The sequence below is a fragment of the Podarcis tiliguerta genome (assembly GCF_965153285.1).
Source record: "Podarcis tiliguerta genome assembly, chromosome: 12".
NCBI lineage: Eukaryota > Metazoa > Chordata > Lepidosauria > Squamata > Lacertidae > Podarcis > Podarcis tiliguerta.
Window position 1 is genome coordinate 18,037,089 of NC_139545.1, and position 18,205 is coordinate 18,055,293.

Below are 18,205 nucleotides of genomic sequence, written 5' to 3' on the forward strand. Positions count from 1 at the left end.
ATGCCACAGTTTCACACAACTGTCATTTAGAGTTAGAAAGAGTTCCAGTTTCCACAAAATGGCATAGAGGTGTCCATTTCCATCACGATCCATTAGATGAAGATTCCTTAGTCCTAGCAGGGTCCAAATTAACCTATGGAAGAAAATCGGCTCCTCTTCTATTTCACACAGCTAAAAAATTAACATCACAATTTAGATAGGAGACCTTCTGAATTTAGCCAGGCATCCTGCATATGGAGACATGTTCGGCATTTAGCACTGTTTCAAATCTTAATAAACCTGAGTGAAGAGGATGAATACCAAATGATTCAAAGCCCTACACCCTTTGATTGGCTCATTCCCTTTAGTCCACAAATTAATCAGTGTCTATGCCACATGTTATGCACCCCTAATAGAAACAACTCACATTATCCAGATTATAATGTTCCAGGAATAGGTATGTGGTGAAATGACTGCATAATTCAATATATAGTTCAGTGAAACAAAATCCTTTTCTGGACTAAATACCCCACTATGCTACTGCCTTGGTACCCTTAGGTTCTCCATTGGATTCTGTTTCACTTCTGTAAGGAAACGATCATACCACATTGGCTTTCACTCAAGCCCAGTTGGGATGGGGTTGTGGGCATGCAGGTCAACAGGTCTCATCTGAAGTTCTTTGTGCTCATTATGTATCACTGAATGTCTTCTTAGTCCTTTATCCCCCCCCCCCCAAACTTCCCAGACTCCTGTTATTTAATTCAAATTCTGTTATTTGTTATTTGACTCAAATTCTTCCCCAGTCTTGCTTACCTGTCTTCCAACTCTGGTTTTCTCAGTCCAGGTCCTGCAAAATTTTGCCTCCCAGTGGTCCAGCTCTTCTTTTGCATTCTGGCAGATTCCTGGCTCCTGGTTGCTTTTGTTAGGCTCATCGCGGTACTACCAAATTCCTTTGGTATGATACACTCAGCTTGGTCAACTGCTTCCTCACCCACTCGCCTCTATGCTATAGTATTTTCTATAAATATCTGTGGCAAGTCATTAATCCTGTAAAGGCCATTTGTACTATTTATCTTTTTAAAAGGTCTGAAGCAGCTCAGGAAACTAACTGCTTATTTTCACGAGATGTAGATCTATTCACAACTTATAGACCTCTGGCAGGGGTTTTTTTTTGGTGGTGGTGGGCAGGTAGGAGCTTTAAAATATTGTTGTTTTTTTCTTCATCCAAAAGTGGGCTCCTTCAGACATCCTTTTTATTGCACATTCATGATTTGTGCTTATAATGCTACCAGGATGGTCACACATGATCCTGCTTTTAACACTATTTGTGTCTGCAAAGGTTTGGGGATGGTCACACAGTTTAATTTCAAATTAGTGTATATGACATAAATTCCTGTTGAAATCCTGTAACATTTTATATATTGTTGCAAGGTGGCCCCAGCCCCAGACAGCAACAATGTGGTAGCACTGGGGAAGCATCACAGAATAAAGTAAAGCAGAAGAAATCCACCATTAATGCACAATTATTGTGCCAGGAATATATTGCAGAATGCAACCACAGGAAAACACCAGTCTGGAGAGGCCCAGTGACTGACATGTAGATAGCTCATGTGACCGTATTTTGTGTGGTCTAATCTTCACGAATTGATATCTCACATAATGAACTGATCCTGTGGGTACTGTTATATGTCATTACATCACAATTCCTTTCATCTTGGCTTAACCTATTTCTGAATCTTTTTAGCTGAGTCAAGTGATACAAGGAGCTGCTAATCAACATATAAAAAGATACTGTGAATTGACCTATTGTTCCTACTTATAATACCACAGACAACAGCATGAATTTGTCACAATTATTCCTATGCATCTTTTAGCATCTATCCAAAATGGAAAGCATGACTACCATTTATGAAAGGACACATCTTTAAACAAAATATTCAGTCTCCAAGGCTGTGTTGTCTACAGATGAATCCCACTGAGAACAACCCAAATGTAATTACATATGTGGAATAAAGGAGGCATCAGTGGTTCATGCTAGAAAAGCCATATGGCTGAGGATGTAAAACTGAAATTTCCAGCTAAAAATTCCCACAAGATATTTTTATATGACTTTCTGAAGAGTTGCAAACAACTCTTATTTTTTGGAAAGCCTGAGAAATACAATGCTTAGAATCTCTCTATATTCAAGTAAAATAGCTCTTTATTTCATTCTGATTTATAGAAATCTACAATTTGCTTAAAGCCAGCGAGAGAGAAAATAATTATCAGGGGAAGACATCTAAACGTGCATGACTGTGTTGTTGGATTACACTTTTTAATCTGAACACGGACTAAGTTTGATATCAATTTTATCAATGAGCAGGCCAAAAAAATTGTTAAACTTCACAGTAACTATATTGTTGAACTGCTGTTAAGGATCTCCCTCTATATGTGAAAAAGAATGCACTCTAAAGCTGTAAATAGTATAATAGGTTCTCTCTTATCAGCGCTACAAGCTGTCTTGGAATTCAGCCATTAAAGACTCTATTTCCTTAAACCTGTCTGTTATACTCTCAATGCACTCTCCAGCCTTGAAAGCTTTTCCATCAATTATAATACAGTCCTCTTGGGCGTTGATTTCCATTGGCCTTTTTTCAGTATACTCCAGGCAGAAGTTAGCTACCTAAAAGGGGGGAAATATTCGTATTCTAAAATTAAATACAATTTTGCAACAGATAATCTTCACTTGATACAGGAATGGAGAGCTACCAGCAGGAGCAGACAGACACATGGAACACCAATCTGAATGCAGTTGTTTATCTAGTATCAGCTAGTAGTGCTTTTATTATTATTATTATTATTATTATTATTATTATTATTATTATTATTATTTCTTCTTCTAATGCAGATGGGAATTATGACTCTTCTTATCCAGAAGCTCTTCTTGCATTAAAATAGTTGTAATCAACTAGTGCTGGATCAAGGTCATAATTTATGTTTTAAAGTAAATTACTGTATTTTTCGCTCTATAAGACGCACCAGACCACAAGACGCACCTAATTTTTGGAGAAGGAAAACAAGAAAAAGAATATTCTGAATCTCAGAAGCCAGAACAGCAAGAGGGATCACTGTGCAGTGAAAGCAGCAATCCCTCTTGCTGTTCTGGCTTCTGGGATAGCTGCGCAGCCTGCATTCGCTCCATAAGACGCACACACATTTCCCCTTACTTTTTAGGAGGGAAAAAGTGAGTCTTATAGAGCAGAAAATACAGTAACCTTCAAATCTCCATACTGTAAAATGTATGGAAGAAAACTGAGTGAGGGCCACAGCTCAGAGCACATTGTTTGCATTCAAAAGATCCCAGGTTCAACTTCCAGTCCTGGGTTGGGCAGACTCCTGCCAATTAGTGGCAGTCCCACTGAGCTGGATTGAGAAATGGTCTAACGATATACACCAGCTTCCTATGTACCTAAAAATGTGAGTTCATATGTACACACCATATGCAAACAGACAACATTAAATCTCTTTTGGTTTTTTTAGGAGAGTAGAATGCTATTTTTAAAATTTTTCACAAAACTGTTATGTGAACGGGCTGCAAATACTGACTGATGGATTGTTATACATTCACATTGTTGGATAACCTTATGTGGGTTATTGAAGGCAATAGGGAAAAAAGGTCATAATCCCTCCCCTCATTTCATTTTCTGATTCAGCATATTGGATGGATTAATGGCAAGAAAGATAACTGTGGGCTTTGCTGGAAAGTGGTACACAAATGTAGCCAAGAAACAATTAGTAAAAAATTAACTGCAAACTCATACTAAAAGGTTGCTACAGTGGTACCTCGGGTTACATACGCTTCAGGTTACATTCGCTTCAGGTTACAGACTCCGCTAACCCAGAAATAGTGCTTCAGGTTAAGAACCTTGCTTCAGGCTGAGAACAGAAATCGTGCTCCGGCGGCACAGCGGCAGCAGGAGGCCCCATTAGCTAAAGAGGTGCTTCAGGTTAAGAACAGTTTCAGGTTAAGAACGGACCTCCGGAATGAATTAAATACTTAACCCGAGGTACCACTGTACTTTCCTGGTTCTGGATAAGAAAGTCATGCAAATTTCAGAACAAAATTCAATGGCATTGTATCATGTTTGATACATACAGAGGCAGATATAGGGCACAGCCGAGGAGGGCACTTTCTCAAAGCCTGGTGCAAGCACTTGTCCAGCTTCAGGAAGGAGGTGTGAGGGCTCTGTCAGTGTCCTAGAATCATCTTGCCTCCTCCCAAAAGCTGGGCAAGCATTTACTGGGCTTTGGGATGGAGGTAGGAGGGCTCTAGGACTCTGCCAGAGCCTTGTGTCTCATTCCCAAAGTTGGGCTTAAGCCAGTGCCACGAGGGCTGGGAGGCGGACGTCAAATGTTTGCCTAGCACAGGGTGGCATAATACCAAGGTCCACTGCTAGTACAAGTCCTTCTATGACCTACAACATAATTTACATTTTCTGTGCGTCTTGGAAACAGTCAGAACACTTTGCATGGAGTAGCTTCTGAATGCGTGCACTAGGCTGAAGTTGCTAAAATGCTACGTAAATATCTAAATAATTGTAATGTTGCAGGTTTGTTCTCTAGCATGCCTGGAAAATGTTCAGGAATTATATTGCAGCAATAATAACAATAACAATAATAATGATAATATATTTTATATTTTACTCTTCCTTCCTCCTTCCATAAAAACAAAGAACTAAAAATTCTCAGAGTGTCGTAAGTTCCTCTACCCCTTAAAAAATATGGAACTTGGCTTGGCAGAGGAGTATTATAGTAGTAGCTGTTTTGCCTGTTTGTATGCGGATATATGCAATACAAATAATAACAAGGTTATCAGTGATTGCAGCTTCCCTGGTCTGGGATCCCGGTGATAAATATTTCAAAAATGGTCTTGTTAGATGCATGTACTTCTACTTATTGTAGGGCGTACACTTTTAACTATTTCATTTTTCAAACAGTTTTATAATTCCTTAATATATAACCCTTTAGCGCCTGGTGTGGATGCTTTTTGTAAGTACATTAAAAGATAAGTAAATATTTCAGGTTGTGTTTCTAAGGCAAAAATAAGGATTCTACTAAAGTGGTTTTTCCAATCATTCATAATTAGTAGAGAAACTATGAATAATTTATACCTCTTCACTCCCATTATTGTTCTCTCCATCCACAAATGATGCCAAAGATGGGTAGGAGGGGGCTGCAACATGCTTTAGAATGTGGTCCAATTCTTTTAGTATCATTTCTGTCTCAGAAACACCTAATAAAAACGGCAATATTAATGATTTAGCTTACATATACATTGTACATTTATGCAATGCTATTTATTGCTCAGTCGACTGCTTGGACTACAAGTGTTAAGTGGAACGGGCAAACATCCTAATTCTAGATACGAAAACAAAAGTGTTTCCTATGACATTACCGTGGTACCTTGGTTCTCAAACGCTTTGGTTCTCAAATGCCGAAAACCTGGAAGTGTTCCGGTTTTCGAACACTTTTTGGAAGCCAAACGTCCGATGCAGCTGTCAGCTATTGTTTCCAGGGCACCTGCATGAATAAGAAGCTGCAACTTGGTTTTCAAACATTTCGGAAGTCAAACGGACTTCTGGAACGGATTGAGCTTGGTGCTTTTGTTTTTGCTCTTTTTCAATTTTGTTTTTGAGGCTTTTTCGGTTAACTTGTTTTTGTGACTGTGTGGAACCCAGTTTAGCTACTGGTGGATTGATTGTACGACTGCGGAAATGGATAAAAAGCCCCCCCCCCCCCGCATTCAAATAATGACTATCATCAGTGCAGGTAAGGAAAAAGAATCAATTTTAATTTTTATCATCTACAATGCCATCTTATTTATTTTATAGTACAGTACATCATAGCTGTCAACTTTTCCCTTTTCTTGCGAGGAATCCTATTCGGAATAAGGGAATTTCCCTTTTAAAAAAGGGAAACGTTGACAGCTATGCAGTACATTGATTATTGCTTTCATTTTATGGCTCAGTGGTCTCGTTAGATAGTAAAATTCATGCTAAATTGCTGTTTTAGGGATTGTTTTTTAAAGTCTGGGACAGATTAATCCATTTTGCATTACTTTCTATGGAAAAGTATGCTTTGGTTTTGGAATGCTTTGGTTTTGGAACGGACTTCCGGAATGGATTAAGTTTAAGAACCAAGATAGCACTGTACTCCTATGCAACAAAATGAAGTCAAGTGCTCTCACTGGGGTCAACCTGACTGGCTTCTGGTTGAAATTCCATTTGTACTCATCACTTAACAATTTAAGGATGCAATTCTAACCTCACTTACCTGGGAAGTAAAACCCACATAATTCAACAGGGCTTACTTTTGACTAGACATGGTTAGGATGGCCATGTGAAAGACAGATCCTACAACTCAACCAACTGAAGCAAATAGATTAAATGAGTGCATTGGTGCCAAAATAGAGTTAATGAACATTATTCCAACTGTTTCAGTTAAAATAAATTGCAGATAGAAATTACTAGTAATTACAATCCTATTTATTTGGAAATGTAAACAAAAATAGTAACTTCTTATCATATTTGGCAGACACACAGCATGTAATTTTGGTCTGATATTAAAATAGCAACAAACAGAATGATCTGATTTGTGGTAGAGTTAATCCAAATATAAATTGCACTAACTTGGGCAAAAAAGACAAAATCTTTTGTTGACACAGTGTGAAATGATTGCATACATGATTAAAATGGGTAGAATAATGTACACAAAGCATTGGAGGACAGATAACATCCCAAGCATGAATAAAAATAAATTATGAATGTAAATTTTCTGTAAAATTAATTAATTGCATTTAAGTTACAGATAAAGATTATGGGGGGAAACTCCCCCCCCCCACAAAAAACCCTGAAATCATTTCCAAAACTATTGGGTTGCATCCAACTAACCTTTACGCAGAGTAGACCCACTAAAATTAATGTAATAATAATAATTTATTTATATCCCACCCATCTGGCTTGGTTTCCCCAGCCACTCTGGGTGGCTCCCAAGAGAATATTAAAAACATGATAAAACATCAAACGCTAATAACTTCCCTAAACTGGGCTGCTTGCAGATGTCTTCTACAAGTCAGATAGTTGTTTATTTCCTTGACATCTGATGGGAGGGCGTTCCACAGGGCGGGCGCCACTACTGAGAAGGCCCTCTGCCTTAGTCATGAGATCCAATTACGTACATTTACCTGTAGCCTCTGTTAGTGCAATGGCACTTCCAGTTTCTCCCTCCATCCTCCATTCCCCCAGAAATATAAATCTGTTCTGAGGGTTCTCAAAAATACCAGAACAGTTTTTGGAGTTAGGCAGGGGGCTGGAATGGGGTGGAGAGGACAGAGAAGTGCTAGTGGATACTCCTTGTGCTGTGCTGGATCATGCCCATACACAGGATTGTGCTGTTAGTCTGAATACAACCCTGTGTTTTATTTATTATAATTATAATTGTTAATCTTGTCTTGTTTGATTCTGCCTTTGTATATCTATTTTTCTGATAAGATATTGTCTAATTTGTCATAATCATCACCACCATCATTTCTTTTAAAAAGATAGAAAGAAGGTTCTATCACAGCTACACTCACTTCTTGCCCTCTCACCAATCCATCTTTCTTGTGTACAGTTTGAATCTCTTTACTTTCCAAACTTTGGTTTCAAGTGAGGTGAACGATAACCATGTTCAGTGTGTTTGGGGTAAACAATATTCTCATTATGATACAATTAGCATTTGAAATTTTCAGAAGACAACTATATTTGAAGTAAAAGCAAACAAGCCAAATAAATCAATATGAGGATAGAAAATTATTCTTTGTAACTTTACTGGTCGAAATCTAAAGTCTCAGTTGTGTTCTTAAAAGCCAGAGTTAATTAAGCATCAAATAAAACCTTACAGTTAGGGTTAGATACAATCTAATCCAATTTTCACTGGTATCATCCTTTAAAGTTACCTTAGGAAAGCTTTAGATGTGTTAGATATCTAGTCAATTTAGTGCATGACACTCAGAAGCTACTGATAGCAGGCTTTACACTGAAAAGGTATTTTTTATGGTATTTTTATTCAGCTGGTACTTATTGTGTTAACCTCTATGCATTATTAGTCACACTAGTTACAAGTGTGTCAAGGTATGGCTTCCATTTACCTAGCAATTAAGAATGGTAGGTTATGTGTTCTTTTCAATGGAGATGTAAAATTCTGTTTCTGGAGATTCACAGAAGCTCAATGCTACTTTGCTATCACACTGAATAAGTGCTTCACAATTCTTTTCACTATAAAAATGAATTACTGTCTTCTTTGAAACCCATCTGTCAATTCCAAAATCCAGGCTTGAAGGGGGGGGGGGGGAAACCCTTGTCCCTGTGCTCAATATCCACTGCCCAATAGCTTTCCCATCTAGACTCCTCCTGCGTAATACAGGCACAGGACAGAAAACCACAACTATGTCATGTATGGTTGCCAGAATTCTTTAAGCTTTTTGCTACGCCATATTTTCCAAAACCCACAGAAATCAACAGCATAATCTGCATGCCTTTAAAGAAGTTGGATGGTGCCCTTTATTAGTAGGCATAATATCAGAACCAGAAATTTTTTTAAAGGGTAGCCAATCCCAGAATGGGAAGTTAGAGGGAGAGAAATGGGCAGTTCAAAAATTCAAGTCGTGTAGACGCTATTTTATGTTAAGTGATGCAAAAAGTGTCAACAATATGAAAAGTAAATTAAGTAGTCCAGTCTCCCCTAGGACTCCAGGCGCTGATCAGGCATACCAATTTTTCCTCTCCCTGCCAAAGGCAGTGTCCATATAATCCAATCCTTCTCTCCACAGAGTATTCCTAATATGAAAGCAATCCTTCTGCATTAGAGCTGTCAAAATCCAAGTTTGGATAATTTTTTCCCAATTATTACGGAGGAAAGCATGTGTGTGCACACAAGGAAAACACACAGGTGTGTTGTAGTGGGACATGCTTTGCCTGCGAATTATAATCACATACCACTGGGCAGTTCCAAATTTTCCTTTTAAAAAGCTCAGCCTTGAACTGATGGGGAAAGTAGAGAGGAGTTAAGGCTGTAAACAGAACTTTAATAAATGTAGTCAGCAGATACTACTTCTGTCTGCTTTAATGTTAGCTAATACCCCTACTGCTGTGATTTAGAAGAACTGGGGCAGCAGGAAGCATTTAATTTACAGGAGCCTCTTGTAGTTATTGCAAGTATGGCTGTCAGCATACTAAGCAAACATTTTGTACACCATTAAAAGGACCTAACAACACACTTTTATTTTGGAAAGACGGGGAAAATCACAACAACTCTCATGCTAGCTAGCAGAATTAAAAGTTCTCTTGACTGTAGAATATCCTAAACAATCAATATAATGTAATTTCTCACAGTAATAGGATGCCTTGCATACGTGGGTTATTTCAATCATCATGCCCTACAAAGCTTTATTCCCCTCAGTCACTATTGTTTACACGTTATACATATTTAAAAGGTATCTAGAAGTCAATACATGGCTGTTTTAGACTATCAAGCCATTACATGATAATCATTATCACTGTGTAAAATGGCTATGTGAATCCACTAGGAAATACAGCTTGTTTGCAATAATATATGAACTTGCACCTAAGCCAATTTAGAGCATTACAGAAGACTCACATGATAGAATGAAATCAAGACTGAAAGGTGCCTTTACACTATCCAGAATGTACAAATTGACAACTTTCAAAATGTTGCATATATCTCAGAATGTTCATGATTATAATAATTTGCAATATGTTTCCCAATGTTTTATGCACATAGAACTGGAAGGAAACTCACTTATAAAACATGAAGTATATCCTTTGCTTGAGAAATAGTATTCCTGCCTAAAATTTCCCTGACAGATTCCAGATATAGGATTTTCTGAAAGGATCTGAGAAAAGAAATTCAGCTTCATTCCTGGGCAGCTTGTTGGATTGTTAATCATTTATTAAAGTTATGATGCTTTCCTAAGAGTTTAACGTATCTGTAGTTTATGTTACCTGTATCTTTTATCTATATTTCACAATTCCACCTCTGAACCATTTGTCAATTGTCAATATACTACCTAAATTCTGTCAGCTAAAAAGTGAACATAGCATTATTAAATCAGTATTTTAAACCTGTTCTGAATAGACAGCTTCTCTTTCACTTTCTCTCTTTCTCTTCTTTTTTATTTTTTGCTATCAGGCTGCTCATAATATAACCCGATAGCACATTATTTGTGTGCCACAAATACAACATTGCTGAATCATGTTCAGTTTGCTATTATCTGCACGCAATCACAGCAATGCTGCTGTTGACTATCTTTCACCTTGTACATATGATTTCTCCTCCCCCTTTTCTTTTATCTCTGTCCCTGCATCTTTGTTAAAAATTCTGCCATCAGGAGAACAGCTAATATCTGGTCTTTGATACCGAGCAGAGAAGAATAGGCAGAAGATATGCAACTGTGCATGTTTTACTTTAAAAGAGATGGGTTGTATTTTTTAAATAATGTCTAGCAATACATGCTGTGATCTGTATGTTTCCATAGCTGGTAACAGATGTAATAGCCTGGGAGCTCATTACGAAGGGCCTGCCTTGCAGTATGGATCTCATATACCTTAGATACATTAGGCAGCAACTACACAATAAAGTTAAAATTGGACTTGTCAGCATTGAAATGGCTTGGATTTGCAGCAACTCAGAGGGCGTATTAGAGAATTTGCATTGAGCTGACAATGGAGGGAAATGTAAACATGATCATGGTTAAACCTTGGGATTGGGGAAAATCCTGTATAAGCAGTCTACAGGCTGGCAAATAACCTCATCTTGCCAAGTGTACTGCTCTTACCTTTTCCCAATTGAACACAGCTTTATAATAAAAGTCTCGGGTGATACAACAGCAGCTATTCCTTTCCCTATTCCCTTTCAATGACTTTGTTCCTTGACTCAACTGAAGATGTGCCAGTTCAACAGAGACCAAAGATAATAAATGAAATTTAGTAATTGATGCTTACATGGGAGTAGCTAGGATTTATGTTAGGGGGGCAGAACCTCAGTTAGTTAAGTATTTTTATTGATTTACTTGGTTTAGGGGAGGGCAGCTGTCACTCTGCCCCGCCTTAGCTACAACCACGAATGCTTAGATATTGGTATTTCATGCCTCCTAATTTGAAGTACAATATTGGAAAGCATTCTCTGAACTTTGTAGAAAGCCAGCTTTAGAATCAAATCTGACTGCAAAGCCCCTTTAGCCCAACACATTTACTTTAACTGTTTTGTATTATTTGAGAAGTCCCCTATAAGGCCCTGGTCCCTGATTCAGGTCAATCACTTATCTGATCCACTAAGGCAGGCATAGGCAAACTTGGCCCTCCAGATGTTTTGGGACTACAACTCCTCATTATCCCTGACCACTGGTCCTGTTAGCTAGGGATGATGGGCGTTGTAGCCCCAAAACATCTGGAGGGCCGATTTTGCCTATGCCTGCACTAAGTTCTGATGCCCCTTAATACTTCCCATAATAACCTGCTAGCACCATGTACTGATTTACAAAAAGCAATTGGACTCCCCTTCTGTCTACTTAGCTATATAATCCAAAACCAGGTTGCGGAGGTGAGATCTGCTAACCTAGGATTGTATCCATAGGCAGCACTCTGCTTGCACAAATTCACAAATTCACAAAATCACTTCTCCTTCTGCTTCCCCACTGAGCTACTGTGATTCCATGGAATATTCAAGTACATTTTAATTTCTGTTTGCAAAATACTTACTTAACCATTTTTGATTATTTGCAAACAACGTGGAAATGTTACTGTCTATGTACACTTCCCAGTTTCTTTCCGTATAACCACACATATATGGCTGACATAATACTATATTTCAGAAACAAGAACTAGTTTTCACAGTGAAAGGTACATGTCCTGTATCCTACTTAGATATGAATAAATTCTTTGAAAATATGGCTGTCCTGATTTAATATATTGCTACACATTTATACAAACCTAGATTTTCATCTGACAATACATCTTCTGAGCCCGCAATTTCAAATGAACTTCTTAATGTTATTTTCCTAAAACACACACAGAGAAAGTTGATGTATTTGTTGTGAATATCTAATCAAGAAGAATCAGATAATATTTGAAACATATACTTCTATATGCAGAAAGCATTCTCTTCCAAATCCTGCCTTTATACGAGAAAAGTATTGCTAGGTATTTGTGAAAAGCACCTCATCTTTAAAACCTTTTCGGTTACTACTTGTAGGCATAATTTATCACAAACCACTTGATCATTTATTAATAGGATTATGTCCCTTTGGTGTCCCCTTGATAAGGGGAAATGTTAGAAGGGGCAATTTTTATCTATAGTTGTATTGAGCTAAATCTTTAAACAATAATTGCAGGCTAAATTTTAGTCACTGTTTTTAGTCATTTTGCATCCACTAATCAGATAGATAAATAGTCTAAATTATGTGTGAAAGTGACCGTCTGCTCTAACTAAACAAAAATAAAAGCTTGTAAGAGACAAGTTGAATGTTTAATCTACAAGCATGAATATTAAATATTATAGGGCTTGATCCTAAATGGGGTGAGAGTGGGAATCTGAAGGAAATTTAACTGCCCACTCAGAACCTCAGAAGTGAGGTTGAAGAAACAGTCTTTTGCTCCTTCATCTGTTTTGAAGTTTCCTGCTTTTAAAAAGTTTTCTCTCTCTACTGAAAACAACCCCCTACCCCGGAAAAAATAGGGAAGTATTTTGTTACCCTAGCACAAAAAATCTGTATGCTCAAATTCATATATCCGCCTTGCAAACAAATCAGAACGGTTGCTCAGTAGAGACTGAACATGGTCTAACCACCACATAAGCTCTGTGCAAGGAAATCAGAATGAATGCCAAGTGCCAACAAGTGCAAAAATCGTTTCGCTCAGCATCATGGGAGCCACCAGGGCATTTTTCTCAGCCGGAACTCACCAGAACTCAGTTCTGGTACCTCTCAGGTAGGCACCATTGCCATTATAAGAGAAGGAGGAGTTCCAGCTCCTCTTTTTCTAGAAAAATCACACTGGGAACCACCATTTTATAACAACACAACTTGGCACAGTAATTGTAGTGTTAATAGGCTGCCGAAGGGATGGTTTAAAAAAGTAACCAAATAAAGTCAAACTAACCCAATGGTTACCTTTTCTTTCTTCCAATTCTGCAGCTACTTTCCCCTCCACAAGTTTTTGTGCTGGTTCTTGTCTAAGAAACATAACAAAAAAAAAATACTTTGAAGCTTTCCGTATTTAATATTTTTATTTAACACGATGTTATGTTTGCTGCTGGGATCAGTATGCTTGTGCTAAACTTCCCTCGCATACCCCAGTTGTGTTGTTTCAGTAAGATTCAAAATGTGAGCCACGGTCAACCTGGTCATTTTCCCCATCTTCACCAGGAGCCATCACAGACAACGACTGGGGCCTGAGAATCTTACCATTTGGGTAGCACAACTCACATAGGGAGTTTTACTAGTTGAAACAGCTGGCTGGGGGGAATTCACCAACGCATGGTGGTGTTTGACCATACCTTTGTTGAAGGTTTAGTTCAGCTCTTTACTCTTTCTGTAAAAGTGAAGCTGATTCTCCTCTACGTCAAAAACAGTTGTACCCAGTATTTTATTAGAATTCACAAACTCATAAAATCACTGCTCCCCCCCCCTGCTCCAGTCCACTTCACTCCCATCACATATTTCGGTTGACACCTGTCCAAAATGTATGCTGGTTACCAATTTGTATAATGTCAAGAAGTGTTACCATGGTAAGGTGACAGAGGTGTTATGTTGTTTCATTTCTAAGAGAGATTCTATATTTTAATTCTCTCTATATTTATCTCTTTATTCTCTATATTTATCTCTTTAGATTCTCACCCCTCCCCCAAAATTGTTCACTTAAAATTTTGATTAAGCATAATACTCAGAGAAAATAGGAAAATGTATGAACTAATGGGACCAACCTCAAATTCAAGCAGATTTTAAATAAGCTAAGGACAGTACTGTATCTCAAACAAGGTTGCAAAAAAAAAAATCAGGTATGAGATCGGTGAAAATGAAACAACTGTGTCAGACAGGTTATTATTATTATTATTTATTGTGTTTATACACTAACCTTCGCCTGGAGGATTCCAGGGTAATACAGCACAGCATAATAAAAACAACCATTTACACAGAATAATTTAAACGTCTAAAAGCTACAAAACTAAAAACAACATTAAAGCACAACAGCACAATAATACTGCTAGATTTAAGGAAGATTTACCTCCCCAAAGCCTGGGAAAGCTCGCATGCCTTCAGCTGATTTCTAAAAATTAATAGTGTGGGAGGCAACTGCACTTCCCTAGGAAGTGAATTCCACTATCAAGGAAATGCCACTGAGATAATGATAACAGCACCACAACAGCAGCAGCAACAACAACAAGAACTTGAAGCTGAAAGTGTAACTTTGGTTTGCAAACGAGAAGCCTCCACCAATCCATTAAGAATGTAAGAATACATATTAAATCTTACATTTTTTCTGCAAGTGGTCATGTTAGATTTGGTTTTGGCTTCTTTATTCTTTACTACATCTGGAAAAAAAATTGGTAAATGAGCAAAAGCAATAACTGATTAAAAAATAGTTTACTGGCAAACAAAATTACTTTTCATAGTTATTCCAATCTGTTCTCTAATATATCAAGTTGTAATAACAAGACGTAGTACTGGTATAAAAAAATATTTTATTAAATATATAATTATATTATAACGGATTGAATGGTACCTTTCTGTACTGCTATAACTACCTGCACAAGATTTCCAGATTTGCACCAAACACACACATGGTTTAATCTGCTGTGGACATAAGAGCCAACTCCTGGGGGCAGAGGTTTCTTTGCCCCCCAATAAAAGATTTGAAGGGGCTGCCCCCCCAAGTTGAAGGGCATTGCCATTCAAATGGTGTGCATGTGCCACATCTTGTGATCAATTATGTGGGGCGGGGCTTACCTGCGTCCCCCCCACCTGTGGAATTGTTTTACACAGAGCTATCACCTCTGGTGGTGCTATGGGTTAAACCACAGAGCCAGGACTTGCCGATCAGAAGGTTGGCGGTTCGAATCCCCACGACGGGGTGAGCTCCCGTTGCTCGGTCCCTGCTCCTGCCAACCTACCAGTTCGAAAGCACGTCAAAGTGCAAGTAGATAAATAGGTACCGCTCTGGGGGGGGGGCGGTAAACGCGGTTTCCGTGCGCTGCTCTGGTTCGCCAGAAGCAGCTTACTCAAGCTGGCCACATGACCCGGAAGCTGTACGCCGGCTCCCCTGGCCAATAAAGCGAGATGAGCGCTGCAACCCCAGAGCTGGTCACGACTGGACCTAATGGTCAGGGGTCCCTTTACCTTTATCACTTCTGGTGGTCGTGTTTTCCAGCAGTGGATGGTTTTGGGGGGCTGTGTTGCTCACCTGACCTCCATTTGCTTACGCTGTTGCTGCTGCTTACTGGAAAGTAGAAGGGAAGCGGGGAGGTGGTGGAGAGGTTAGTGCCGTGGAAGTGCACTGCCAGAAGTGACAGAATGGCTCTTCCAGCGCCTTTGCACCATGCTGACCTCACTGCTGCCTCACTCCTCCTCCCAGTAAGCAGCATCAGCCTCACTATCTACAACTGATATGTTCTAAAGATGTCCACATTCAGGATTATGACACGGTCAACATGGATGAGACATCTACAGAAAATACATTGTGTGTTACAAGGAGGACCATGGCAGCAATCCAGCCACTCCTTGAAGGGACACAGGTTGTGCAGAATCAACCCCCACATATCAAACGGGTGCATGTCATGAATGAGCGCTAAGAGTAGAAGACAGATAAAGGAGCGAGGGTCACAAGCAATCTGCATGAAGCACTTATACATATAAAGCCTTAGTTTTCATTTAATAATTTGAAATCATTATATTACTGTATACTACAATTACTAGTATATTACAATTACTGTACTTGGGAAAGAATCCACTTTGCATACAAACAAACAATGAAGTCAATATATAGAGACAGAAAGAGCCATATAACTGTACCCTTTTTTGAGAGGTAGCACATTTCAAGCCTTTGCTGAGCAGAACAGGCCAGCAATTTGTTTGCTTCTTCTAATGCACTTTCATACCAGACTTTCCACCTCTTGTATACATTTGCCTACAGAAAAACACACAGATTATATTAGTTATCAAAGTACTAGTACTATGTTTCCGAAATTACAAATACGTGCAAAAAAATATGCATGGACTCAGCTAGTCTTGGATGTGTTACATACACCTGCAGTTGCAAATATATATAATTATATATTTATAAATCTAAGATTATGAACCCATTTTAATACCCCTCCCCCAAATGGAAACATGCATTTAAAAAAAGATTAGCTATCCATATCAGTTTTTAGAACTTACATGAGGTAGAGACACACACAGCTGACCCATATTTGGCAGTTTTGGGGTGACATTAAAGGACAACAAGTTGTCTATTTCTCTCATTTAAATGAGGAAGAGGATTATTTGATTTTGTCTCATAGATCAAAATGTATTTGCCTCATCCTGAGTTAGGTCCTGTTGGTAGAGTTTTGAACTCTTCATTTTGGGGAGCTTATAAATGAATGTAAATCCAGACACCTGCCTTGACTACACTGTGAAATCCAGTATCAACTACATATGCGATCAATCATTTTTAAAAATCCCATGTCATTTACAACTTTATAATTTAAACGTGGGCATTTGAAACAACATATTAACAGTGAAATTCTACACAAGTCTACTAGGAAGAAAGCCCTATTGAGTTCAAATAGTTGTACTGTAGATATGACTTTAGCCCAAACCAGTAAAAATATGCTGTTTTACTAAGTTTTGTACTAACTATAATTAGGTCTTTGAGAATTATTTTGCTTTGAGTGGAAAGGGAAATAAAGTGAAAGTGAAATAAAAATAAAGCTGTTTTGAGGGCTTCCGGTGTGATGAAGCACTGGTGAGAAAGAAAGCCCTATGCAGCAATGAAAAAAGGAATACAGCATAGTTTAGACAAAAGGAGACTCTGTAGTTTACAGAGAACTAGGCCTGTGGAAGCTGAACTGTAGAAGCCACACAATTTTTCACATGCTCTTGAACATGCCCAGTTCTGCTATGTACAGAGCCATTTATTGGTATCTAAACTATGTGTCATAACCATTTCAACTGTTATGCAATCTCTCTTGTAGGCTTAAGGCACAATAGTCAGCAAAACTATGAGCATGACCTGGAACCTTTGAAACAATGAACTTCAATGCAGTACTTGCTGATCAAACAATACATTGCAACTTGGTAATGCTGTTTGTTAGCATTTGCATTTACTGAACTGAAATCAAAGTTGGGGGGAAAAAGAAGTCTTTAGAGGCAAAGATGAAAGGCTCCTATTCTTAATTTATACAATCCCAAAATATAGGCTATATGATTAAAGAGATTTAAGTTTAGAGGGTTACCTTAATATTATAGAAAACAAATCTAACAGAAATGCCTTTAGCTTGTTGCTAGGCACCAGTAACTAAACTCAACATCTAATCCCTGCTTATGCAGAAATTGTAAATTGCATTCTCCTTGATAATAAAGAGAACTGATTAGAAGTTATTAATATTTTCTTTCTTTTTACCATCATCTTGTCAACAGACAGTCTATTTTTTGAAGCACGGCTTGTTGGATTAGTTTCCTACAGGAAGATACAGTTTGTGTAGGGGAGCGTGGAATCTCAATCTAGTCCTCTATAGACAAAAGGCTGCTTTCACCAATGTTATCTCTTCAGAGAAGGGAAGGAAACAGTTTCTGAATGCTTTCTTGACTACTGTCTTGGGCCCTGCTCTTCTTTAGTTCCAGGGCTGCTCCTACCATTAGACAGAGTGAGACAGCTGCCTTGGGTGGCTAATGTCGGAGACGAGAATCCTTCTACCATTCCCTTTGCACCTCTTAAGTTATTCTGTTGCCCTCAGGTAGGGGAGAGGATGTGGTCCTTTCACCAAGTAAGATCTGGCTTTTGCATTGGGAACAGGGAGGTGCCATCTTGACCTTTTCCTCAAGCAGCAAAATAACTTGTGTCGGCTCTGCTCAGTTTTGATCAATGCTATACCCATGTGGTACTATGAAGTATGAAACCTGTACAACATAATTTTCTTCAACTAACACCCCTGC

At 38.4% G+C, this 18,205-nt stretch overlaps 1 protein-coding gene across 3 annotated transcripts in view; it reads right to left on the bottom strand.

Annotated features, from left to right (window-relative positions):
- Nucleotides 1-2,161: 2,161 nt before the first annotated feature.
- ZCWPW2 (zinc finger CW-type and PWWP domain containing 2) overlaps nt 2,162-18,205 on the bottom strand; it is a 38,807-nt gene continuing 22,763 nt past the window's right edge. For all 3 annotated transcript variants that reach the window (XM_083405145.1, XM_083405146.1, XM_083405144.1), the window contains exons 4-9: nt 16,082-16,196; nt 14,546-14,604; nt 13,184-13,245; nt 12,006-12,073; nt 5,130-5,251; nt 2,162-2,641 (exon numbers count right to left, since the gene is read on the bottom strand). In XM_083405145.1, coding sequence (XP_083261271.1) covers nt 2,468-2,641; nt 5,130-5,251; nt 12,006-12,073; nt 13,184-13,245; nt 14,546-14,604; nt 16,082-16,196 — 600 coding nt within the window. In that variant the 3' untranslated portion in view covers nt 2,162-2,467. The remainder of the gene's footprint in view (nt 2,642-5,129; nt 5,252-12,005; nt 12,074-13,183; nt 13,246-14,545; nt 14,605-16,081; nt 16,197-18,205) is intronic.